This window comes from Panthera pardus, unplaced genomic scaffold (assembly GCF_024362965.1).
Source record: "Panthera pardus isolate Hobbes unplaced genomic scaffold, ASM2436296v1 HiC_scaffold_6, whole genome shotgun sequence".
Classification (NCBI taxonomy): domain Eukaryota; kingdom Metazoa; phylum Chordata; class Mammalia; order Carnivora; family Felidae; genus Panthera; species Panthera pardus.
This window is the reverse complement of record NW_026526991.1, coordinates 626,654-652,181: the sequence shown is the minus strand read 5'-3', so window position 1 is coordinate 652,181 and position 25,528 is coordinate 626,654. Positions and strand designations below refer to the sequence as shown.

The window sequence follows — 25,528 nt, the reverse complement described above, 5'->3', positions numbered from 1 at the left end:
GGGCGGGCAGGAGGGCCCGGAGGAGGGAGGTGGCGGCGGCGGCGGCGGCGGCGGCGAGAACCTAGAGCCAGAGCCCGGCCGGGGCCGAGCGGAGCGGAGCGCGGCGGCGGCGGCGGCGGCTGGGCCGGGAGAGGCTGGCGCGCCGGGCGGCTCCGCGAATCCTCCGGCATCCGCCCCGGCGGGCCGCCCCCGCCCGCGGCAGCCCCCAGAGCAGCGGCCCGGTACCGGCGCCTTCCCGGCGGGGTAAATATTGGGGGGCCGCGGGCCCGCGGAGGGGCGCAAACCCGGGGGGAAACGGGGCTCCCTCCGCCTCTTTGTTTTTGCGCGAGAGGGAGGGGAGGGGAGGGCGGACACACGCGCGTTCGCACTCGGGTACGGGGAGGGGGGGGGGGCAGCCCGGGCGCCGCCCGCTCGGCCCGGCGAGGACAAAGGCGCGGCTGGGGACGAGGAGGAGGAGGGTGACTATTATTTTGCAGGCTTAACCGGGGGAGGCCCCCCCAGTCTGGCCCGCCTCCCCCTCCCCCAGCTGGACCCTTCAAGGCCCCAGCCGGCCGAGAGGCCACCCCGGGCTGGGATTGGGGGGACGCTGCGGGGGGGAGGGGGAGGTCCGGGACTAGGGTGCTGGGGCCACCCTAGACTGTTGATACTGTTGATTCGGGCTTCTCGGCCAAACCCTGGGCTTCTGTGTGTTTCGCTGGACAATCAGCAGCGCCTCCCCCCTTCTCTCCCGGCTCGGGGCCCCGGACCTGGGGGTCAGCAAGGCTGCTCCCGTGTGTCGGATGGGGGTGCTCGGGGGGCGCCTGGGGGCCCTGAGGTGATGGGGTGTGTGGTCACTCAGCCACAGATTCTGTTTTCCTTTGTGGAGAGAAAGAAAGGGGTGGGGGTTATTTATCAGATCGCATTCTCCCGTTTCTGCTGGGAGAAATCCGTGTTTTGCGAGTCTCCGTGGACACAAACTATGTTTTGTCCGGGTCTCTCTAGAGAGAGGATTCCCAAGCTCCTCTTCACGCCCAAACTCAAAGTGGGGTGAGCCCCCTCCCCAACTTTTCCCTTAGTTCTCTTGCTTGTGTTCTCAGCACAACCTTCCTGGGCACAGCCTTCCTCAGGGAGAAGGATCTGGGGAGACGGGGATCCAGAGTGTCTGAAGTTACACCCAGCGAATGCCTGTTTGGGGGCTCCTTTGCCTTACTGTCTAGAGCGTCCCTCCAATTTTTATTTTAATGGTCCAGTGATAAGGGCTCTGGCTGGGGGTGAGGGGGTATCAGAGAGTAAGAAAACTGTCCATGTGCTCTGCTGCTTGGTAGTTTGTGTAATTTTTTTTTAACCCGCTGAAACTCCGGATTTGCGTCTGCTTTTTTTTTTTTTTTTTCTTTTTCACTTCGTTTTTTTCCACCCCCCTCCCCCCCCCCCCCCCCATGGGAGAATCGGCAAAGAACTGGAAAGCTTCTCCTTTTCCTGACTCTATCCTTTCTCCTTTCCTCCGGGCGGCTTTTTAGGGGACAGTGCTGGGACAGTCTAGGCTCTCTCTGGGGCCCTGCCCCCCGCCCCGGGTCTGGGTGGCTAGCGCCCAGCCGTGGTTTCCTGCAGGGCTGTCGTTTGCACCCTCTCTTCTTCCCTTCTCTGCCCACAGCCCGGTGAGTGGGGAGGGGCTGGGGGGTCATGTGCAGTGTATTTATGTAATTTATGTAAGACACCCAGACGGAGGGCGCGGGTATTTATATAACCTGGCGTGGGTATTTATGTAATATAGGATGCGGGTATATTTATGTTTCTCTCCTAACCTGCGGCTTTCCTGGCTGCCATGTGTGGTCTCTGAATTGGCGTTGGGGGAAAACGGACTGGGGGAGCAGTGTTTGTGTATGTACACACCCGTGACCCCCCCCCCCCCCGTCCCCTCCCTCTCTGTGCGGCTCACGGTGTGCGTCTGCTTTTCTTTCTTCCTTTGGTGGGTACACACAGGTCGGTGTGTATGTGAAATGTGAGTTTTCTGCAAATGTGGGAGAGTGTTCCACTGGCAGCCGCGGCACCTCAGCCGGGACTGGCCAGGCGTGTGGGCAGAGGCCCTTGGTTGAGAGCCCAGAGTTTGGCTGGCATGGGGTGGAGGCTACTTCCTTGTGGCCACCGGGGGAAGGGCCAGTGGCGGCTCCCTGGGAGTGAGGTGCCAGGGCTGGATGTGTGTCCTGGGCAGGAGCTGTCGGCTTCTGGCCTCTGCGGGGCCAGAGAGCTCCAGCCTGGCCATCTGTGAACTAGATCTCGCCCATCTCCCCTCCCAGGTGGGTCTGGCTTTGGGGATAGCGTTTGGCATAGGAAAGAGGCAGGGCTGCTGTGCCTGGTACATACAGCTGCTTTTCTGTCTTCCTGCTTTGCTTCCCAGGCCTGGCAGGAAATCAGTCCTGATTGTGTCAGGTGGGGCAGCGGGAACCCTGTCTGGGTCCGAGGTGAGGAGACTGCCACCAAGTTGCTGCTGTGGAGTGTGGGGCAGGTGATGTGGCCTCCCTAGTTCCCTGTCTGCAAAGGGAGACCCCCCCCACACATGAACACTCTGAGACGTTAGGGATCCCCCGTCTTTCTCCCCATTTGATAGTTCACCATCCCCTCTCCCCTAACTGTAGAAACCATCTCCTGGCCTTTGAGTTTCTTCTTCTGCAGGCCAGGATCCTGGAGGGCACAGGGATCCCCACCAGGGTGGCCCCTGATGTCTCATGGGCTTGGGCACAGGATGGGGCACAGGAAGGAGGGGAGCTGCTCACATCAGCATCCTTCCCTCAGACCTCTCCTCCCACCCCAGAGGCCAGTGGCTAAAAACCTGGCTTTGGTTGCCTCAGTTGCTCTGTGGGGCCCTCTGGGGAGACCCTCCTTCTAGTCTTGAAGGAAGCCAACCCCAAACTGTCCATCCCCAAAAATACGTGCAGCGAGACCTGTGTGAGGTGCTTGGTGTTGTGGGAGAGGGAGGTGACTGGGTGTTCTGGTGGCCCCCTTTCCTGGCTGCCCCCTGGGTTGGGGAGGAGGCCCCTCTCCAGCAGGGCACGCCGCACACTGGCAAGTTCTGGCCTCTGGAAAGACCAGGCCAGGCCGTGGAGGCCTCGTGTCCAGTTCCTGGCACTAGAAGCAGAGAAGGTTAGGGGTGGGGGCCGGGGTTAGGGTTCACCTTGTCCTTCCGTCCCTGGAGGTTGGAACTTGCCGGTGGTTGCCATGGTAGCACCCCCAGAACGAGCAGCTCCTGTGCCCCCCCATCACTCCCTTTGTCTTTGATTTTCCTTTCAAGGTCTTGGCCCTTTGTGACTGGCCCGCACCTGAGAGGCTCTTATTGGAGGGTCCCCAGATGAGTGTCCCCCGGGGAGATGCTTGCTTGGCTCTTTCCTCCCGGGCCTTATCTCCAATTCCGCCTTCTGCCTGGCCACCCTGACATGTGTTCTCAGCCCGCCTCCGCTATTGCTCACATGTGGAGGCCATCAGGCCACCTGGCACCTGGATGCCCTCGGGCAAAGCCAGGCCAAATCTCTTCCTGTACAGTGGGAGGGAGAATGTTGGTCTCCCGAGTTCCTTGGGTCTTTCCCTGGCCTTTGGTGGGGGATGTGGTGGGGTCCAGCGGCCTAGTCTCCCTTCCCGGCTCCCCGCTTCCCTGACCCGTGTGTCTCTGCTTCCCTCTGCAGCGAGAGTGAGTCATGGAGCTGCGTGTGGGGAACAAGTACCGCCTGGGACGGAAGATCGGGAGTGGGTCCTTTGGAGACATCTACCTGGGTAAGTGTCTCTGGTTCCGGCCTAGTGGTTTTGGGGCCCTGGGGACAGCGCCGGGGACAAGCAGGAGGGAATGTGGCAGGTCTTCAGGCTCTGAAGCCAGAACTTGGCTTCAGGCCTCCCGTGGCATGTTTGGGCCATTTTGTCCCCAGGGCCATCCCAGGTAAGGAGGGAAGCAGCAGGTTGTGGGGGAGGCAGGCCAGGGGGCTCCTCACGCAGTCAGGGTGGGGTGGGGTGCCCACCTGCTGCAGGCTGGGCAGAAGAGGGTATTTTTAGCTCTGGTTTCCAGCTGCAGGTGACCTGGGTCTCCAGCTGGGCGTGGGAAAGGCCAGGCTGGGGTAGCACCCCTGTTTCTTGCCTCCTGGGAGAAGGATGCTAATAGGCAGAGGAGGCCTGGGCCCCCTCCCTCTGCTTGGGGGGCCCCCTGGAATTCAGCCCAGGCGGGCTTCGGAATGACAATGACGCAGGCTCTCCCAGTAACCTCTGGGTGAGGGTGGGGGGTAGGGGTCTGGCCATAGCGTTCTGGATCTTTCTCTCCGGATGTGCTTCCTGTTGAACGTCTGAGTTTGTTCCCGTGTTGTCATTTGAAACGAATCGCTCACCCCGTTCCCTGACCTGGCAGAAAAGGGTCTGGAGGGGAGATACTGTGTGGGTAACCTTGAATGGGAGTTAGAGCAGGGTGGCCAGCCCCTGGGGTTTATCCTCATTCCTGTCCCTCTTTTCTTCCTTGGAAAAGCAAGGTAAATAATTTCTGTCCCGGGCAGAGAAAAGCATCAAGGCAGTGTGCTGTGCTCATTGGTTCTGAACTTGGGGAGGAGGGGGTTTCTCTCACCCAGTGGTCTGGGTCTCTGCCCTCTTGGGGTACGGACTCCTTCTTGGTGAGCTGCTGCCTCCCCCATCGGAGGGGACAGGGAGGGGACGTTCTCTGAGCACGTAGTTGGTTCTGGGCAGGGTCCTAGTTGAATGTGGTCGCCCCGCACAGCAGCAGCCTCTAGAGCCGTGCTGTCCCTTCCGCACACATCAAGAAGCAGGTGCAGTACCATCAAATTGGCCACCCAGGGTTTCTCTTGAACACTAGAAAAGGCAGTCTTTATACCCCACATGAGCGAGAGGGTGTGACAGAACATGAGGGGAAGACGTCAGACAGACCCGAGTTCCAGACCTGGCTTTGTGCAGCTGCAGGAAAGTCGTGTGGCTGCTCTGTGCCTCAGTGTCCCCATACGGGAAGTTTGTGTGATGTTGAGGCCTGGCTGACCAAGAGCAAAAGGCACGGGGAGTAGTTTTTGGCACATGTGCACATCTGCTTCTAGGAAGCATCCAATCCAGGGCCTTCTCTTTGCAGAAGGAACAGAATGGGGAGAGGCAGGCCAAGGTCATTTCAGAAAGCTAGTGTCCCTGGTCCATGTGGTGGGACCTCCCTGGGGGCAGGACTTCTTGTTTATCTAGTTTATTTTAAAAACCAGACCCAGCTTTGCTTCTCTTTGGACAGGCCCTGATGTAAACTCTACCAGGGTGCTTCTCGTATGCCCTTGAACAGGTGATGACCTCTGCCAGCCTTGGCTCCCCTGTCAGTAAAACGGGGTCATGAGGCCCGCAGGGTGGTGAGAAGTCACGAGATCAGAGTGTGCACAACGCCCGCACGTGTCGGCCCAGCGGTAGTGCTTTTATGTTGCCCCCCCCCCCCCCCCAGCCCTCCGTCTTTTTTGGGATTTGCTACTGTCCAAAGGGTTTGGGTCCCCTTCGGCCTGAGTGGAGGTGGGGAGCCCGTTCTGCCCTGAGCAGCTGCCCTGTCCAGCCTTTGCTGGGTGCTCAGGCCGAGGGGGTCCTGGCATGACGCCGCGTCCTGCTCATTCCTGGGCTCCTGCTAGTGTGGGGACAGTGGCGATTGTAGGGCCTCCCCGGCTGGCCTCGCTGGCTCCCTTTGTTCAGAGCTCTGGCTGCATTCTTGTCGCTGGTGCCTGTGCCAGGGCCTGACTCCAGATGGCCTCTGCAGGTGGGGTTGGGTGCGGCCTCCGGGCCCTGCTTTCCAGGATCACCCGAAGGCGAGTGCTTTGTGGATATGGCTTCGAGGCCTGCAGCTTCTCTTCCGGTCCCGCCTCCAAGTATCATAAGGGGACAACCAGGAGAGTGGGACCAGCTTTGTCAGGGCCTCAGGTCAGCTACACGGGGTCCAGAAGTGGCCGAGACTGTGCCCACTCTACCACCACTGGCTGTGCGCCCTTGAGAACTCCCTGTGCCTCTTAGTCTCTGCTCCTCGGTTCTCAATGGCGAGGGGACGGTGCTCCCCAACAGGTGGTTGTTGGGGTGCTTTCTTCTGCACTTCCAGTCCAGCCAGGTCCCTGATTATATACGTGAGTCTGTGCTGGGGAGAATGAGCCCCCACGTGAGGTTGGTCACCCCCTCTCCCCACCCAGGACTTCCCCAGGCCCCAGATCCTAGGGCGGGCCGGCTCCAAGCCCTTCTCCGTGTCCCAAGTTTGTTTTCCAGACTGGCCCATCCCCCAACAGGGCCACTGTATCCAACTGCTGGGTCACCTCCACCACCCCTGCTCTGGCACTCTTCACTTAGAATTCTCCTCCATTGCCCCCACAGAAGGTGAGCGGTGTTCATCCAGGGCAGGGCTGCCTTAGTGGTCCAGGGCTCACTGTGTATGTGTCTGTCGATTGAACGACTGAGCTGCTAGACAGTTGGAGTAGAGAAGAAAAAAGAGTCTTTGGGGACTAACATTTAAATCCTGGCTCTGCCCCCAGCTAGACCTATGACCTCGGGCCAGTTACGTCACCTTACTGAGCCTCAGTGGCAGAACGAAGGGAGCTCAGAGACAAGGCTTGCAGCTTCCTGATAGAACCCAGAGGCAGCAAAAGGGGCCTTGTGGTGGTGGGAGCCTCTGGGGGCAGGCAGCTGTGGTGGCTTTCCAGCATTCTGCAGGGACACGAAGCCTTGGCCTAGGAGCGAGGTCCGTGTCCTGGGGAAGCGAGCGTGGCATTTAGTCTTTGACCTTTGGTGTTTTAGTTTCTGTGGCTGTCAAGGAGAGATACAAACAGTCCTCGCGGGACTGCAGGAGAGTTCAAAGGAAGAAAGGGCTCCTTCCCCTCTCCCCCTCTCCCCCCTGCACACATCTGCTGAATCATAAGAGGCCCCACTTCCAAAGTGTCAAGGTCTCTGCCTCCTGCCTGGCTGGGACCACAGTCAGCTCTTGCCTGGACAGTTAGTTGGAGCGGCTCCTTCTGGGGCTCCCTCGCCCCTCACATGCCCTTCCAGTCCTTTCTAATATGGCGGTGGGTCCGAACGAGGCCGGGGGGTGGGGGGGAGTACAGATTTATGTGTCCCACAGGAGACATTTGGCAAGATCTGGGGACATTTTTGATCGTTTCAACTCAGGGAAGAGGAGGGTACTGCTGGCAGCTGGTGGGTGGAGGTCAGAGATGCTGCTGACGGCACAGCAAAGCACAGGACGGTCCCCACAGCAAAGAACTGCTGGGCCTCGGGTGCCAGTGGGAAGGCCGAGAAAGCCTGTAGTAAGGCATTCATACCCGGCCTGCAGAGTCTCAGGCTCATGGCCGGGATCTTAGCCTGGCATTTGAGACCCTTCTGATCTCTCCCTTGCTCACCTCTTCCCGTGTCTTCTTCAGCTACCTCCAGCTCTGGCTGCACCAAACGACTCAGAGTTCGCTGCACCCCACTCCCGTCTGGCCTTCGCAGGTGCTGTGACCTCCCTCTGGCACAGTCCCGCTCATGCATCGGGAGCCCTCGCGGCCTTTCCTCCCACTGGCCTGCGCGTGGTTAGGACCTCTGTGGGCTCACCTCTGAAGCCCAGGGGCCGGTACTTACCAAACCCAACTTTTGTTGAGCACTTACTGCGTGCCAGGCACTCAAAACACCCTCTCCCGTGCCACGACCTTACTGTCCCCGAGACACGTGTGTGGCTCTCCCCGGCGATGACTGTTGCTATGCCAGAAGCGCTTTACAGTTTGCAAAGTACTTTTTCCCCCGTGGCTCCCCGGATTTGGTCCTCTGTGTTCTTTTTCATTTTAGTTTCATTTTACGTGGTTCAAAAATGAAACGACACAAAACCCAAAACCAAAACACAAAAGCATGCTACGTGAAAGAAGCCAGTCACAAAAGATCGCACGTCGTGTGATTTCACTTACACGAAACGTCCAGAATAGGCACATCCATAGACACAAAGGAGATGAGTGGTTTTGCCCAGAGCTGGGGTTTGGGGGAGATGCGGAGCGAGTACTGAGGGGTACTGGTGTTTGGGGTGAACTTGTGAATATGCTAAAAAACCACCGCATTATATACTTCGGAAGTGAGTGGAAGTGTGTGAATTCTGTTCCAACACAGGTGTTGGGAAAAAGTGACCACGAGGAACCTGGTATCCAGTGCGGTGTCCCTTCACCCTTCCGGGGCTAGGGGTCGGCGGAGCCCTGTAGCCCTCCCGGGTCCTTACTGGTTTCTCACGCTTCTTTGCAGTGTTTTCTTACGTAGATACAACCAAACACAGATCGGGACGATTTCCCCACCTTTCTTTGTTTGTTTGTTTGTTTTCAAACTGGAAAGAGCAGAGAATACATACTACTCTGCACTTTGCTTTTTCACTTCCTGTATCTTTGAGATCTGTTGGCTTGGGCACAGAGAGAGCTTCCTCATTCTTTTTCCATTGTATTCTGGGTTCTTGGTGGGCCCTTCTTTCTTTAACCCGTCGCCAGAATGATGGCCATCTGGGCTGTGTCCACGTTTTGTTGTTGGAAACAGCTCACCACGGACAGCCTCGTCCCGGGCCTCTTTTGCACTCGCCAGGGTGTGGCGTGCAGTCCCGAAGCGGGAGCGGGGACGCGCCTGGGGCAGCCCACCGCCCCACAGCTCTGCCGGGACAGCACCCGCGTCTTACTGTTGTGGCATTGCCACCAGTCACAGGTGGGAGTGCTTTTTCAGGACCACGTGCGTTTCTCTCATAAGGGGGCTGAGCATCTTTTCATGAGAGTACGCCATTTTTATATGAATGATTTCCTCCTCTCCAAGTGTGTGTTCAGATTCTTTACACTATTTCCTTTGAGCCTTGAGTCTTTTTCCTACTGATACGTAGGAGCTCGTTAACGTAGTAGGGCCACCAGCCCTTTGCCGCTGCGAAGAGTTACAAGTATGTATTTCTTAGGACTTTGTTGCTGGTGTTTTTGCCACAGAGAAGGGATTCCCTTTCTGGATGGGACAGAGCCCCCCCCCCCCTTTTTTTTAATGGCCTTCGGATTTTAAATCAGGGATTAAAAGGCTTGCCTACCCCAAAGTTAGAAGGCAGTTCTCTCTTCTATTCCTCTAACGTCTCATTGTTTTCTTTTCTTTTTTTTTAACTTTTTAAGATTTTTTTTTTTGTTTTTAAGTAATCTCTACACCCGAAGTGGGTCTTGAACTTACAACCCCGAGATCAAGAGTCACATGCTCCACTGACTGAGCCCGCCAGGCGCCCCTCGATGTTTTCTTTTTATTAAGTGTCGAGTAGGCACAAAGGAATACGTACAACAAATATGCATGGTGTTGGGCACCCTTCCCCTCGGGGGAGGACGCGCCTGTCATCTTGCAGGCCCCTGGCACCCCACTGTATCCCCTCCTCTGCTTTCCCCTCACAGAGCGAACCACTGACGATTGAGATCGTTCCCTCTTGCGAAAGAGTTTTATCACGTTTGTATCCCTAGCCCTGACACTGCTCAGCACTGCACGTTTTGAACTGTGCCTGCCTTGTTCTGTCTTCCTCTTTTTTCTCTTCAGTTGAGGTGAAATGCACATAACAAAATTAACCGTTTTTAAAGTACACAGTTAAGTGGCCTGCGGGACGTTCCCGGTGTCGTCCTGCAACCACCATTCCTACCTAGTCCCGAAACATTTTCATCACCCCAAAAGAAAACCCTGTACCCATTAAGCAGGTACTCCCTCTTTCCCCCCTCCCCCGACCCCTGGCAGGCACCAATCTACTTCCTGTCTCCGCAGATGGACCTATTCTGGACATTTCCGATCATGGAATCATGCAATATTTACGCTTTTGCGTCTGGCTTCTTCACATAGCGTGTTTGTAAGGTTCATTAGCGTTGCAGCGTGAGTCCGTCCTTCGTCCCCTTTTGGGCGGGATAACATCCCACCGCGTGGAGAGATGCATTCAGTGTGTCCACGGGTTCGGTGCTGGGCACTGGGTTGTGTTCACGTTGGGTTCCTGTGAATGGTGCCGCCCCTTGCTGCCTTGTACTGAGTGCGAAGATGCCGGGAGCCGCCCGCCAACCTTTCCTCTGCACTGCCCTGCGGCATCCCTCGCTCTGAGACTGCGTCCTGACTTGGCCGTTCTGAGGTTGGACCTGTGGCTGGTTTGGTGGTGTGCACATTCTTGTCCTCCTGGGGGCTCCCATGTTTCTGGAGGGCACACACTCAGGAGTGGGCTTGCTTGGGCGAGGGTTTGTGTGTGTTCAGCTTTACTAGATAAAGAAATGTCAACCTGGTTTTCAAAGTGGCTATGCTTGGGTGCCTGGCTGGTTGAGTCGGTAGAGCATACAGCTCTCGATCTCAGGGTCGTGAGTTCAAGCCCCACATTGGGTATAGAGATTACTTTAAAAAAAAAAATGGGGATGGGGCGCCTGGGTGGCTCAGTCGGTTAAGCGTCTGACTTCGGCTCAGGTCATGATCTCGCAGTTCGTGAGTTCAAGCCCCGCGTCGGGCTCTGTGGTGACAGCTCGGAGCCGGGAGCCCGTTTCAGATTCTGTGTCTCCCTCTCTCTCTCTGACCCTCCCCCGTTCATGCTCTGTCTCTCTCCGTCTCAAAAATAAATAAACGTTAAAAAAAAAAAAATTAAAAAAATGGGGGGGGGCGCCTGGGTGGCTCAGTTGGTTAAGCGTCCGACTTTGGCTCAGGTCATGATCTCATGGTTTGTGGGTTCCAGCCCCACGTGGGCTCTGTGCTGATAGCTCAGAGCCTGGAGCCTGCTTCGGATTCTGTGTTTCCCTCTGTCTCTACCCCTCCCCTGCTCACGCTCTGTCTCTATCTCTCAAAAATAAATTAAAATGTTTTTAAAAAAATTAAAAAAAAAAAAAAAAAGGCCGGGGCGCCCTGGTGGCTCAGTCACTTGAGCATCTGGCTCTTGATTTCAGTTCAGACGGTGATCTCATGATTTGTGAGTTCAAGCCCCACCTCAGGCTCTACGCTGACAGCCAGGAGCCTGCTTGGGATTCTCTCGTTCCTCCCCTCTCAAAATAAACTTGAAAACAAGGGGGGGGGGCGGCAAGTGGCTATGCTCACCTATACCCCTCACCTTTTTCTTTTTGCTACACACTTTTGCTTCACTGGGGCTTTCTCCTGGTGTGTGGTGTGAACTATGCAGCCAGCTGTTCCAAGGACCCTTATTACAGAGCCTCGTCCTTTCCCCTGACTTGAGACTCAGACCTTCCCTCACCCTCAATTCTTCTCGTGGTAGCGTTCTCCTCTGGACTTTCTGCTCGGTTTGTGTGTTAAGACTACACTGTTTAAGTGGTTGCAGCTACGGTTATAGCCGGCCCCATCTCTCAAGTCTAGCCCCCAGACCTCTAGCTCAGTCCACTCAGTATTGGAGCTGGGGAAACTGAGGCAAGGCACAATGTGGATGTGGGTCTTTGTTGAGACAGAGCCTTGCCCTGCCCCCTTCTCTCCTTCCCACACTGACATGCCACTGACCTCACTCCTCTCCGGCTCAGTGGCTCCCATTCACCAGGATAAAATTCCTTTTACGTGACACGTCTCCCTTTACATCTGGCCTTCCCGCTGCGCCGGCCCGTGGCTCTGTGACATGTCTGTAGTTCTTCCCATCCCTCCCCTCACACGTGCTGCCCTTCTTGCTCTCTGCAGTCGCCTAAGCTGGGCTGGTTCCTGCCCTGTGCCCGCAGCCCCTCCACTTCCCTTGGATGCGGCGCCGGGCCCTTTGCCACCATTCCGGCCTCCCCCAAGGGGTGCTGAACTGCTCCGGGGCAAACACGAGTTAGCCCTGGCCCGGGGCCACCTGCCTGGCCCAGCGTGACCCAGGTCCCTTGTGCTCCTCCCCCCGCCCCTGGCAGGTGCCAACATCGCCTCTGGTGAAGAAGTTGCCATCAAGCTAGAGTGTGTGAAAACGAAGCACCCGCAGCTGCACATCGAGAGCAAGTTCTACAAGATGATGCAGGGGGGAGGTGAGAGCTGTAGGGGCCTGGGGGCGGAGCGTGAGGAACTGTGCATGAATATGCGCACAGCGTTCACAGGAGGGCCTACCCTGACGCCCCCCCCCCCCCCCCACTCTGGCCCTCAGTGGGAATCCCGTCCATCAAGTGGTGCGGAGCCGAAGGTGACTACAACGTGATGGTCATGGAGCTGCTGGGGCCCAGCCTGGAGGACCTCTTCAACTTCTGCTCCCGCAAGTTCAGCCTCAAGACGGTGCTGCTCCTGGCCGACCAGATGGTGAGCCCCCACCTCCCCTCCCAAGCCAGGGACTGTGGGCTCTGCTGGGCTTGCAGCTGCCCTCCCAACCGCTGCGTCCCCACCGTGCCACTGGGCACAGGGTGCCAGCTCTGCCTGCTGCCTCTGGAGGCTGCCACAGCGGGAGGCAGTGACAGGGCCATAGGGACAGGCTTGCTTCCTGGACCGGGACCAGAGGTCCTTGACCATTGGCTATAGAATGGAGGAAGGGGTTAAATGCAGATTCCCGGTCCCACTCCAGAAATCCTGGGTTGGGCTCTTGGGGTAGGACCTGCTCTCCCGGTGATTTCTAAAACTAGTGAGCATACAGACCTGGGTCCCGCCCCGCTGTGGTGACTGTAGGAGACCGCTAAGCCTCTCGGAGCCTCAGTCGTCTCAGATGAGAGTCTCCCCTTTGCTGCGTTGGTCAAATGGGACTCCGCACGGTGCCTGGACCAGAGTAGATGCCTACTGATGAGCTCTCCTTGGGTCCTGACGCCCTGTTAAAACTCAGGGGCGGAAAACTCTTTAAAAATATAAAAAGCACAGAATTTTGGACTCTTATTTTATATTTACATTAGCTCTGTGCCCAACGTGGGGCCTCAAACTCACGACGCTGAGATCAAGAGTCCGCACACTCTGCTGAGTAAGCCAGCCAGGTGCCTCAAAAGCATACAATGTTGGACCCGGAATGATACGCAGACCTCTTATTAGGCAGGGGTCAGGGTCTGCGGCTGACCTACAGAAAGTCTGCAGGCACCTGCAATTTTGGTCTAAACGTGTGTGTGCAGAGGAGAGTCGTCAGGTTCTCACGGGATGTGACACTCAATAAAGGCTTAGGAAATACTCAGCCGTGCCAAGCGAAGCTGTGGAGTTTCAGAAGCCTGAGGTCCAGAAAGGGGACTGACTAGCCAGAGGGTGTATCGTACGCGTATAAGTCAACTTACTTTTCTGACCTGATGTTTAAAGGAAGAGAAGAGTCTGTGTCTGCCCTGACTTGGGTGTCCTTTGCAAGCTGGGGGACAAATTCCTGTCTTTTAGACTCCATCTCTGTCACCATTGTCGAGGCTTCATTGGCTCTTCTCCCTCTCCCCCTTCCCCGTAATTTGGTTGCCAGAACACCCTTCGAAATGCTTCTCTGACTCTGGCTTCCGGCAGCAAAGGCTTCCATGGGGGCCCAGATGCCTTTCCAGGTTTCATTTCCTATCTTGCTCTCTTTCCCCATCTCACAACAACCTCGGTGAACTCCTCTTTCAGATTTCTGTATCACTTCCTCCAGGAAGCCTTCTCTGACTTGCCCCTGGAAATCGTCTTACATAGTTGCAGATAGATCTTTCTCCCCTACCCGGGGCAGGGACCATGGATGTGTTTTCCGTCCCTGCCACCCCAGTCCTCCGCCCCCAATCCAGGGCCTGGCGCAGAGTGCTTGGCGAAGGCCCTTCCGTGGAACCGCTTGCTGAATGATTTGCTGTCCCCTCCCCAGATCAGCCGCATCGAGTACATCCACTCCAAGAACTTCATACACCGCGACGTCAAGCCCGACAACTTCCTCATGGGTTGGGGAAGAAGGGCAACCTGGTGTACATCATCGACTTTGGCCTGGCCAAGAAATACCGGGATGCCCGCACCCACCAGCACATCCCCTACCGGGAAAACAAGAAACTTGACTGGCACTGCCCGCTATGGCCTCCATCAACACCCATCTGGGCATCGGTGAGTGTCCGAGGCCCGAGAGCAGTGTGCACCCATGGGCTGCTGGCCGGGACCCCAGCTTTCTGTGGCCTGGATTTACCCCTCACCACCATCCCCCCCCCCCCACCCCCCACCCGGCCTTTTTTTTCAGTTTATTTATTTTGAGAGAGAGATTGAATCCCAACTAGGCTCCGTGCCATCAGCGCAGAGCCAGATGCAGGGCTCGAACTCACAGGACTGCGGGATCACGACCTGAGCTGAAATAAGAGTTGGACGCTTAACCAACTGAGCCACCCAGGGCACCCAGTTCCCCCAATTTTTTGCCCCAAAGTCAGATCTTCCCCTTAAGAAGAACTGTGGCGTAGCGAGTGCCTGAACGTGCCTTTTTCATCCCCACGGCAGCCTTGGAGAACGGGTGGGGACGGTCCCCTTTTACAGTGTGGGGAACGCGGGCTCACAGGTGCAGCACAGGTTGCTTTAGGCTGTGCGGCTTGGTACGAAAGCTGGATTTGACCTCAGCCCTGGGTGATGCCACGCTCGTGCCCTGCCCGCAGAGTGGGCTGGCGGGGAGGTACCAGGGTACCCGTTATATATAGTTACTGATTGAAGAAGTACCTGAGCTGGAGAAACTGCCCTTTTCTTTCCTTTTTCTTCTTTTAATGTTTATTTGGGTTGGGGGGGGGAGTGTGGTGAGTTTGGGGAGGGACAGAGAGAGGGAGGGAGACAAAGGATCTGAAGCAGGCTGCGTGCCAACAGCAGAGAGCTCAGACCATGAACCGCGAGATCATGGCCCGAGCCGAAGCCAGATGCGCCCCCAAACTGCCCTTTTCTGCAGAAGCGTTAATAACCTGCACCTGTTTGTGTTGGGGTTGCAGCAAGTGAGCGTGAGGGGGTGCAGGGGCGGTGCCCCCCCCGTTGAGGAGGGTGTCCTGGAGGAGGGGATCCCGGCCCGGGCGGACCCTGCCCCTCACCCCGTCCTCGATTCCATGCAGAGCAAAGCCGTCGAGACGACCTGGAGAGTCTGGGCTACGTGCTCATGTACTTCAACCTGGGCTCCCTGCCCTGGCAGGGCCTCAAAGCGGCCACCAAGCGCCAGAAGTACGAGCGCATCAGCGAGAAGAAGATGTCGACGCCCATCGAGGTCCTCTGCAAAGGCTACCCCTGTGAGTAGCCCAGGTGGGGAGGCGGCCAGCCTGGGGACCCCTGAAGGCCTCTCGGAGGGGAAGACAAGGCCACGCAGCCCACACCGGACCGCTGCTGCCCCCCCCCGCCCCCCCCCCCCCCCCGCGCCAGAACCGTTAATCGCATGCGCCCTGTCGCTGCTCGGGCCTCCTCTCCGGCCTCTTCTCGCAAGGGCTGCGTGTTAGGAAAAGCTAGTTCGGCCTTACCCCGGGAGCCTCCTTTGCTACCCGCATAGAACATGTCCCTACTGACGCTTCTCCCCAAATGTGGGGGGTGTTACCCGCCCCTCGAGCCGTTCTGTGCGACACCAGCTGGGTGTCCTCTAGTGCAGCTCCGTTCGGGCCGCCGTCCGCCTGGAGGTTCAGGGCTTGATCCCACGGGCTGTCCTCCTCCTCCCACCTCAGATGCCACTGACAAGTCCAGGTTGCCACCTGCGCCGTGTGTCTGAGGTTCCCACGCCCTGCTCTTCGGCTGGGATTAATCTGCTAGGGCGGCTCGTAGGAGCCCGGGAAACTTACCTCGTCTACCACTTTATTAAAGGCTGTGCCGAAGGGTGTGGACGAACAGCCAGAGGAAGGGGTTCGTAGGGCGAGGTGTGGGAGGGGCCCGAGCACAGGGGCTTCTGTCCCCAGGGAGTCAACGTGTGTCACCCTCCTGTAGGTGGATGCGTTCACCTGGAAGCTGCCCAGACCCCACACTGTTGGGGTTTTTTACGGAGGCTTCCTCACGTAGGCATAAACAGTCACTGACTCCATTTCCAGCCCCCTCCCCTCTAGAGAAGTGTTTGGGGAGATGGGGCGTGAAAATTCTAAGCTTTCTAATCGTGGCTTGGTCTTCCTGGTGACCAGCTCCCATCCATCCAGGAGCCGCCGGGAGCCCACCCAGAGTCGCCTCATCCGGAACAAAAGATTCTCCTAGTGCTCTCAGCGTTTAGGGCTTCCCCAGGGTTTTAGGAACTCTGTGCCAGGAACCGGGGGCAGAGCCCGGTGTACGTTCTGTTTTCTGTTCTCTCACGAGGGGCTCTCCCCACCGCTGCTGTGGGCAGGAGGAGATGGAAGGTTTCCCCCTGTGGCTTAGCGCACGTTGGGAGTTCCCATTGATTGGGCTCTTGGCTGTCCGTTGGGCTTGACAGCTCTTGATCTGCTATCTGCAAGGCTCCCAGAATGGTCGGCAGGAGCAGGTAGAGCGGTGACCTAAGGCCCTGTGGGGCCTGCTCACCGCGGGGGGACGCTCGCCCCTAACACACGCCTCCTCGGTTCTCATCGAGTCTTCGGAGGCTCTGCCTGCAGGCAGGGACAGGTCTTAGTGCCACCCGGACGCCCAGAGTTCTGCTCTGGCGCCATCTTGTGTGTCGCCCCCCCCCCCCCCCCGCCTTAGGTTGAAAGTATTTGTGGGGACGGTGGGTGGGTGGGACGACACAGGCTGCTGGGCCGCCCGGGAGCCCGGGCCTCACCTTTTCTGTGCCTTGTGACCCCCGCCAGCCGAGTTCTCAACATACCTCAACTTCTGCCGCTCGCTGCGGTTCGACGACAAGCCCGACTACTCCTACCTGCGCCAGCTCTTCCGCAACCTCTTCCACAGGCAGGGCTTCTCCTACGACTACGTCTTCGACTGGAACATGCTCAAATTCGTGAGTCACGTGGAGGCCAAGGCGGGCTTGGGGGACTGGACGGGGAAGGCCCTGACTCACGAGGCCAAAGTGACCCAGTGGCGGGCGGGGCTCCCGAAAAACGGGAGCTATGAGCTGGACAGCGCAAGCGACCTCGCTGGGGTCCTGGAGTCCCCGCGCCCCCCCCGCTCCGGCCTCATCTGTGCTGACAGCACGTGCCGCTGTGGTCAGCAGGGCCCGGGCAGGGCTCCACCTCCCACCAGACCCAAGAGGACCTGGCTGGGCCTCGAGTCCCTCCTGGGCGCTCTCGGTGGTGCGTGGGTGGCGCTGGCGGGCCCCCCCGCTGTCCTCATTGTCGCCTACACCACCCTGCTCTTGTTCTGCACGTCCCAGGCGGCTGCCTTCACCGTGGCCCCTCTGGCCAGCCTGGACCCATTCATTGTGGTTTCTTTCTTCCTGGTCATGGGACCCTGGGTGTTGCTAGGCGGTTGCTCTGTCTCCCTCTCTTAAGGGTCTTGGGGGTAGGGTGGGGAGAAGCGTGCGCCAGCCATGCCCCGGAGCTCCGGAATCTGTGAAATTGTGTGTCTTGTTTCACATCTCTTCTGGAAAAGGGGGCTTCCTCGAGCCAGGCTCAGCCCCGTGACAGCGAAGCTATTGCACTGCCCTGCCCCCGCCCCTGTCCCTGTGCCGGGCCCGCGTACCCACCCTCTTACTGGTAAGGACCCTCTGAGGCCTGGCCTTTCCAAGATTTACCGCTTGGCTGGGCAAGCACAAGAGGCTGAGCCTCTGCTGTGCTCTCTGTCCCTTCCAGGTGCCCGGCGCCCCTGGGCACCCAGGGCCCTCCAGATAGGCCCGTGGAGGAGGTGGAGGAGCTGCCCCCCCAAAACTACTGGCCCGTGGTCTGGACTCCAGGGCCCCAGTTCTGACGTCACCAGGTGTGTCTGAGCCCATCGGGGCCAGGCCTGAGGAGGTGTCCCTTGGCGTGGTGGGGTGTGGTGGAGAGGGGGTGGTGGAGAAGGCCCTGCCGGGAGCTTCTTGGGGATGAATCAGCAGCTGCCTGACGAACAGAGCCTGAAGGAGGGATGATGTTCACCGCCCCGGAGGGCCTGGTGGGAACGGGCTCCGGGAGCGGCTTCAGCAAGACCCTGACGGTGGCCTCTGTATCGAACCCGAACTCATTAAACGCCCCCCCACCTGTACCGCGCTCCATCCTGGTGTGCCTGTCCTTTCGTGGCGGATCCCCTCGGCTCGCTCTGCCAGACGCTCAGGACGCGAGGCCTTATTCTCTTGGACGCTGGGGTCGGCACTGGCTCTCGCGCCCCTCTTCTCTCTGGGTCTCAGGCAGTGGCCTGGTACCGTTCCCTGAGGAGTTCGACAGAGGTCGGGCAGAGAACGGCGGTCTCACGGGCCAGGGGACCCGAGGGGTAGGGGTGGGAGATGGGCAGTGGGGCACCGTACAACCCAGACCTTGCAGCCGGGAGTGTGGCCGGGGGCCAGCTCTTCTCGCCGGAGGGCGTTGCTCAAGGCATCTGGACGCTGGGCACTCACTCATCTTTGTGGAAAGTCATTCCTGGGTCTGGTTCGGGGATGGGCTTGGCCCTTCCTCTCCGTGTAGCTCCAAGAACGGGTTTTACGTTGTCTAGGCTTGGGCCATGCCATATGGTAGCCCCTGGCTCCGTGTGGCTGGTTTTTAATTAATTAAAACTAAAGCTGAAAATGTAGTCCCTCGGTTGCATTTGCTACATTTCAAGCCCTCAGGAGCCACAAGCGGCTGGTTAGTGGCTACCATAGCCAGCGAGGTAGACGTGAACCTTCCCGTCATCACAGAAAGCTCTACTCTAGATGGCTCCTCACAGAACCTCTCGTGGGAGCATCCGGCTGGCAGCATCTCACGTCAAGCCAGGCCAAGAGCGCCCTCCCCGCTCACTGCTGCCACTCTGAGCCCTTCCTGGGGTCCCCTTTGAGGCAAGCTCTCGAGTCGGAAGCTGAGCAGAGGTGCCGGCGGCCTTATTCCGCACCGATCTCTGACTCGGCCTGGGCTGGATCAGCGGGCGCCTTTGACCCCGTCACCATGGTGAGCTCGACCGTCTTCACCTGCCCTTTGGCCGAAGCATCTGCAGACCTGTGACGGGGACCTTCCATGCCTTCACCTCAAGGCCAGGCCCCCCGGTGCCGTTACCAGCACCTACCTGCAGACTGGACACCGTGCTGGGCACAGAGGGCCACGGGAAGGATCTTACCCTTGACTGAGAGCTTCTCTCCCTGAAGTGGCCACCCCGTTCAGCATCAGGGCCCCGGAATCCCTGGATACGTGGAGCCTGGGACACTGCTCTCAGCACACAGAGCCGCTGTGTTCCAAGGTCCAACCAGCAGGCCAGGAGGATACTCCATATAGCCAAGGACAGGGGTCCACACGACAGGGCTGGATGCTTGTGTGACTTTGATGTTGACCTTTTGTGTTTTCTGTGGGCAAATAAAAGCCAAGAAACCTCCCCGGTGTGCATTTCTTGAGGCATCACTGGTTAGGTGGAAACGTGGAGAATAGCTCCTCCTGCTTCGGGCCTGGCCTTGACCCGAGACTGCTGGGGTCACAAAGGGCAGGGTCTCCAGCCCTCTGCTCAGTCGGTCGCCCCAAGGCTGTGCCCCTCTGAAGGGACCACTTGACTTCATCAGCCTCAGTTCCCCCAGGCAGGGGATGAACACATCCCTGGCCTGCCCTCAGGAGGTTTCCTGAGCGGTGCTGCGGCTCTTCTCACAGGCTTGCTCTCGTTCCGGCTGAGTTGCTCTCAGCCAGCTTGTCACTGAGTGGGCAGGAGCCCGGGAGTGGAGAGGGGGTGGAGACTGGGAGTCAGGAGGTTGAACCCTGGTGGTTCCAGGCCTGCCTGCACAGGCCTGTGGGCGGGAGGGCTGGGCATGCGCATCCCTAAAATGTCCTACAAAGTCCTCTGGGGTGCAGAGCGCAGAGCAGAGCCGGGTGGCAGAGGCCTGGATTCAAATCCCGGCTCTACCCTGAGCTGTGACCCCACGTAGGTCATGAGGACTCCTTGGGCCTCAGTTCCTCACTAGGATTCAGGGATCATTCTGATCCCTAGTCCCTACCTCTTGGAGTTGCTTCAAGGCCACGGCCATCCCCAGCCGTCATTTCCCAAGGACAGCAGGGCCTTCTCGGCCATTTCCCTGGGAGAGACACAGGGTTGCAGGAGCCTGCACCCCGTGGCCTGTGACCAGGCCCCCCCACTCAGCCTGCAGCTCTCTTCTCCACAGATGCGGCCCCCCTCCTGCCAGCCCCCTGCCCTTCCCTGTGGACGACCCCAGGACCAACTAGGTAACGCGGCCGGGTGCCGCTCCCACGCCGGGCTCCTTTTCTCTGGGCCTTTCTCCTTTCCTCCTGCACTGGGCGGGGGCAGCAGCTGGAGGGCAGGCCCTGGGGGCTCATGTTCCCCCTTCTGCCCCAGCCTGCCTGTTGGGCCTCTATTTCTTCTATGGGGCATCTAGCCCGTTCTTTCTCGAGCTCCCCCTGAGCTCTTGTCTTGTCCCAGGGCCGGCAGCATCTGTGTGAGTCCCTGGGCCTCCCCCACAGCACCTGCCAAAAGTCACTGCCAGGTCCAGGGACAGGGGAAGAAGAGCCTTTGACAAGATCCCCTGGCTGGCGCCCTGGTCCAAGTGCTGGCCCTGCCTTTAGCTAGCCTGTTACTCCTTCTCTGGGTCTCTGAACACCTGCTCTGCTCTGTTTGGAAACCTGGAGGGGCCAAGGGCTTCTGAACACAGTAGGGGCCCAGGTTGGGAGGGCCAAGGAGTGCCCTTGGTCTTTGTGGGGCATTAGCCCTCTCGGCTCTGCTTCGGCCCCATGAGACCAGGGCAGAGTGACCTCCCTCTGCTTGTCAGACCCAGCTTCCTCCTCCTTCCGGGCGGTCGTGTGGCTTCGTTTCTCTGTACTGTGTGATCGCGGGTCATTCCCAGGCTTCTTGGGCTTCCTGCCTGGCGGGGAGGAGGTTGGACCAGAGGGTTTCTGAGCTGCGTCTCCCCCAGGTGCCCGCCTGGCCTCCTTCCCTGTGCTCTGCCCTGCGCGAGTGCCGGATCTCAGAGCACCCTGAGCTCACAGGGGCTGACCAAGTCTCATCTCCTCCCCACAGGGCGCAGCCCGGAACCCCGAGGACGTGGACCGGGAGCGGCGAGAACACGAGCGCGAGGAGAGGATGGGGCAGCTCCGGGGGTCTGCCACCCGGGCCCTGCCCCCTGGCCCGCCCACGGGGGCCACCGCCAACCGGCTCCGCCCTGCTGCCGAGCCTGTGGCTTCCACCCCAGCCTCCCGCATCCAGCAAGCCGGTGAGCGGGGACCTTGTGTGGCGGGCCGGACCCGGGGGGTGCCGGGGGCACCCAGGGACCCGGACACTGAGGGTGGCTACCCCCCGCCTCACCCTCTAGGCAATACTTCTCCCAGAGCGATCTCACGAGTCGACCGAGAGAGGAAGGTGAGCATGAGGCTACACAGGGGCGCGCCCGCCAACGTCTCCTCCTCCGACCTCACTGGGCGGCAAGAGGTCTCCCGGATTTCAGCCTCACAGGTGAGCCGCCCTCTCTGCAGTCCTCCTGCACCTCACCGCTGCGCCACGGGGCCTTGGCCTGGAGGGAGTCCGGGCTCGGGCTTCTGTTCTTCCCGCTCCGATAACCTTGGAGCAGCCCTTTTTGTTGAGCAGGGACTTGGCTTCCTTTAATCGCTCTGAGGTCAGCTTAGCCCCACTGACCAAAGTAGACTGAGGCTCAGAGAAGTAGGTCGCCCCAGCAGGTGGTGGAGCTGGGATCCTGCCTTCACTACCGGGGCCCGGCCTGGGTGGGCAGCCGGGGAGCTCACAGAGCAGGGGCTCGTGGTCCCTGCCGTCAGGAAGCCTCCCTCAGGTCAGGGTCAACACAGGTGTGAGAGATGGGCAGATCCCGTCTGGTGGCCTCACTCAGGACCATGTTTGGACTGGGAAGGTTAGGAAGGGGCAGTCCGCGGTGGCCCAGGGAAGGTGTCTTGGCAGAGTGGGGCAGGATACCTGCTCTGGTCCTTTTGTCTGCCGTGGGAGAGGCTCGGTGCGCCACGAGCTGGGAGTCTGGTGCCTTGCCTCTCTAGCCAGTGTTCTTGGCTACAAAGCAGCTACATCCTAAGGTTGTTGAGATCGCACAGCCCTGCCCTTGGCTCCAGGGGCAGGGGCCGGGGCAGGGGCCGGGGCCGGGGCCGGGGGTGCGTGGAACTCCACAACGGGAAGAGATTTGCCAGGTTACCATTACTAGCAGCTGATGTCCTCCCCCCGCTGTGCCTCTCCTCCCAAAGACAAGCGTGCCATTTGACCATCTCGGGAAGTGAGGAGGAACCGCCATCCGACCAGTATTTGCTTAGGTGAGTCCATATCTGCTGTGCATGCAGCCCAGCCAGGTCTAGAAACGCCCCTGGCCCCAGGAGGAGACGAGTCTATGTTGTGGGGTACGGGGGGGGGGAGTGGCAGGGACCCCTAAAACCAAGAGCTCTCAAGAGAATTTAAAACCTCGAAGCCACTTGATTCAGGCTCTCAGTAGGCCCGGCCCACACCAGCTAACTTCTGCCAGAAAACTCTTTGCCGTTAGGCCGGTCATCCGTCTGCCCACCCCGCCTCCCCTGCCCGCCTCTTTGCCCTAAAGTTGTCCGGAAAGTTGGTTTCTAGCAGAGAGAGTCTCCCGACCCAAACCCTGACCTCCCCTGGGGCTTTAGTCCTGCCTGTCCCAGCCCTCGGGCTGTTTTTAAACACTTCTTTCACACAAAGCACTAGAATAGGGACTTAGGAGTACTTAGGAGTCTATGTGCTGGAATAGAAGGCGCTCGGTGGCCTCCACAAGCCCTCTGGCCAGTGTGAACCTCGATGGGAGTTTATGACCATGTGTGGTCTCCAGGTGGTGGACAGCAGGCCTCTGCCCTGGGGCCTGGCTTGGGGAAGGGGAGGTGGAGATTCTTTGGGGGTGAGGGGAAGGTCCCAGCTCCCCGGGGGCTACGTACATTTCAGGGGGCTCCGCCAGCTTGGCCTCACACCAGGACGCCCTGGGCACGATTTGCTCTGCAGAAATTCGTTCCAGAGATCGAGCTGGGACCTAAAACAGGGCTTACCTTCGTCGGACCTCAGGTCCAGGGACCAGTCCTTCCGTGGCAGGGTGGGGCAGATGTGTGGCCACTCAGCAAGAGAACAGGAGGGAGAGAGATTGTGTTCTTCCTGTGAAAATGGAGCACCCGCTGTGTGCCCCAAAGAGGGTCCCGTTCAAAGCCTCAGGTCAAGGGCGCAGGAACTGCAGGTGGTCTGGCGGATGGGTGGCCAGAGGCAGACATGCGCCTGATCTGTCTTTTCTCCTCCTTCTAGTGTCTTCACTGTATTTTCTTTTAAAAAACAACAACAACAAAAAGATGGGGGAAAAAACCACTCAAAAGAACAAAAAGGAAAAAAAAAAAACTCAGCGTAAAACCGACGATGGATTTTGTTCCTTTGATTTTTTTTTTCTTTTCTTTTCTTTCTTTTCTTTTTTTTTTTTTTCCTGCCAACGGCAAGAAGATGGGAAACCTTCAGCACAGCGGATCCTTGTCCCTCCGCATTTGCCACTGTCCACAACCTCCAGGCTCCCAAATGCTCCCCCACACACTGGGCTCCGTGTGCCAGACGCCAAGGCCCCGCCCCAGCCAACACAGACACCGGCCGCGAGGGGAGATCTCTGTGTTGGAGATGCAGACGGTCCTCCGGGGCCATCAAGAGATGGCCTGAGGAGCTGGGGGAACGGTTTGGCTGGTCGGAGGCAGATCCCACTGGGTGCTCTTGAACCTCAGGACCCCAGGAGACATGCACAGCCCCTCCCGCCCTGCAGTGACCGTGGCCGAGTTTCTGTGTTGGGCTTTTACCAGCGTCCCCTGAGCGTTTGGGTCCCTTCTTTGCCTCTCCAAGAAGACTTTGAGGAATGGGTCTCAAGGTGGTGGGGGCTGAGATTCCTTGTGTGCGTGTGTGTCTGTATCTGTAGCTCCCAGGACGGCAGGTGCCCCCCCCCCCCCCACCTGCCAGGCCAACGTTTTGTTCTCCTCTTAACAAGGACACAGCGACCTCCACGTCCCTCAAGAAGGCCAGCGGGTCCTCGCCACCGCCGACCCCGGAGACTGTCATCAGCCTGGGGCAGCCCCATCCCACTTTCCTGGTCTTAGGGCAGAATCCGTGGAGACTGCTTCCAGAAAGCATCTGGCTCCTGGGTTATAAATGAATTCTCCGGTCCTGACACCCACTGGGGTCCCACCGTCCCTGGGTCCTGCCTCTCTTGAGGAGGAGCCTGGGGTCAGGGCTGGGCGCTGGGTTTATCCACTCCTAGTTAACAGCTGTTTTTACTTTCTTTTTGTTTGTTTTCTCCATGTGTGTATTTCCTAATTTATTTACCTCTTTTTCCCCTTTTTTCTTTTTCTTTTTTTTTTTTTTAATTAAAGAGCAAAGCTTTTTATTACTTTGTAATTTAAAAAACTGAAAAAAAAAAATACTGAAGAACTTTGGGGGGAATTTTGTACTTTTTTCCTGTGTAAATATTGGACTTTTTTGAGCTTTATTGTGGTTGTTAATTTGAAGTAATAAAGTAGAAAAGGATAACGTGACATGGGCAGCCCTCGGTCCACCTCTTTGCTGGGGCGGGGCGAGGGGGAGCCCCTCCCCCCCACCCCCCTCCGCAGCAGACCTGGGAGCGGGTGTGGCTGGCAGTCATAGGTGCCTCCCTGGGGATCTTTTAAATCAATCTTTCAAAAACCGCAGACACCCGCCAGCCTGCCGGGGGGCCTCATTCAAGTGCAGATTCTGACTCCGGAGGGTTGGTGTGTGGGGACTGAGTGTCTGCCCCCTCACAAGGTCCAAATGATGCCTCTGGCCCAGGACCACAACTGCAGAGGAAGGTTGAAAGCTCTCTTCACAACCCGATCTTAACCTACACTAGAAGTCTGAGTGAGGTCCTATTAATCTCCCTGCCTTCAGATGGAAAAACAGAGCACAAGTAAAATAACTTGCCCAAGATCACACAGCTAGCTCTCCAGCAGCAGAAGCAGGATCTGAACTCCACCATCCACCAGGGAGCCCTGTGAGTGGGGATCCCGGGGTCGGGTTCCAGGGCCAACGGTCGCCAGTGACCGTGGGAGGCCTGCCCAGGAGAGTCAGTGGCCCCCCAGCTCTCTGTGTGCCCCCCTCAGGACCTTTCAGGCTGCATATCTGACATCAAGCAGTAAGTGTGGTGTGTTCCCAACTACAGGCCCTGAGGGAAAATCTGAGGAGCTAATATTTTTTTATAAAAAATCTATATCCTGGGGCGCCTGGGTGGCTCAGTCGGTTGAGCGTCTGACTTCGGCTCAGGTCATGATCTCGCGGTTCGTGGGTTCAAGCCCCACATCGGGCTCCGTGCTGACAGCTCGGAGCCTAGAGCCTGCTTTGGATTCTATGTCTCCCTCTCTCTGCCCCTTCCCTGGCTCACAATCTCTCAAAAAAAAAAAAGACATGTTTTAAAAAAAAAGAAAATATGTATCTTTTGCAGCAAAAATCCTAATACTTAGTAACACTAATGTGTTGTTGTATCCTACAATATACGTGAGTTTCCAAATTATAATGAAAATTCTTTTAGGTTTACTTATTTAGAGAGAGGGTGAGAGTGTGCACGGCAAGCGGATAGGGGGTGGGCAGAGAGAGAGAGAGGGAGAGAGAGAGAATCTAAGCAGTCCGCTCTGTCAGCACAGAGCCCAACATGGGACTTGAACCCATGAACCACAAGATCATGACCAGAGCCGAAATCAAGAGTCGAACACTTAACCATCTGAGCCACCCAGGCGCCCCTCAAAATTACAATTTTAATATTACTATG

At 58.1% G+C, this 25,528-nt stretch overlaps 1 protein-coding gene across 1 annotated transcript; it reads left to right on the top strand.

Moving 5' to 3' along the window:
- CSNK1E (casein kinase 1 epsilon) lies at positions 1 to 24,284 on the top strand. Its single transcript, XM_053894688.1, is given in 14 exon segments — positions 1 to 243; positions 3,654 to 3,741; positions 11,805 to 11,915; positions 12,032 to 12,180; positions 13,661 to 13,733; positions 13,736 to 13,836; positions 13,838 to 13,861; positions 13,863 to 13,890; positions 14,862 to 15,032; positions 16,533 to 16,681; positions 20,794 to 20,986; positions 21,086 to 21,225; positions 21,975 to 22,040; positions 23,026 to 24,284. Coding segments are annotated over 12 exon segments (1,248 nt in total). The 5' UTR covers positions 1 to 243; positions 3,654 to 3,665; the 3' UTR covers positions 22,008 to 22,040; positions 23,026 to 24,284.
- The last annotated feature ends 1,244 nt before the right edge of the window (positions 24,285 to 25,528 follow it).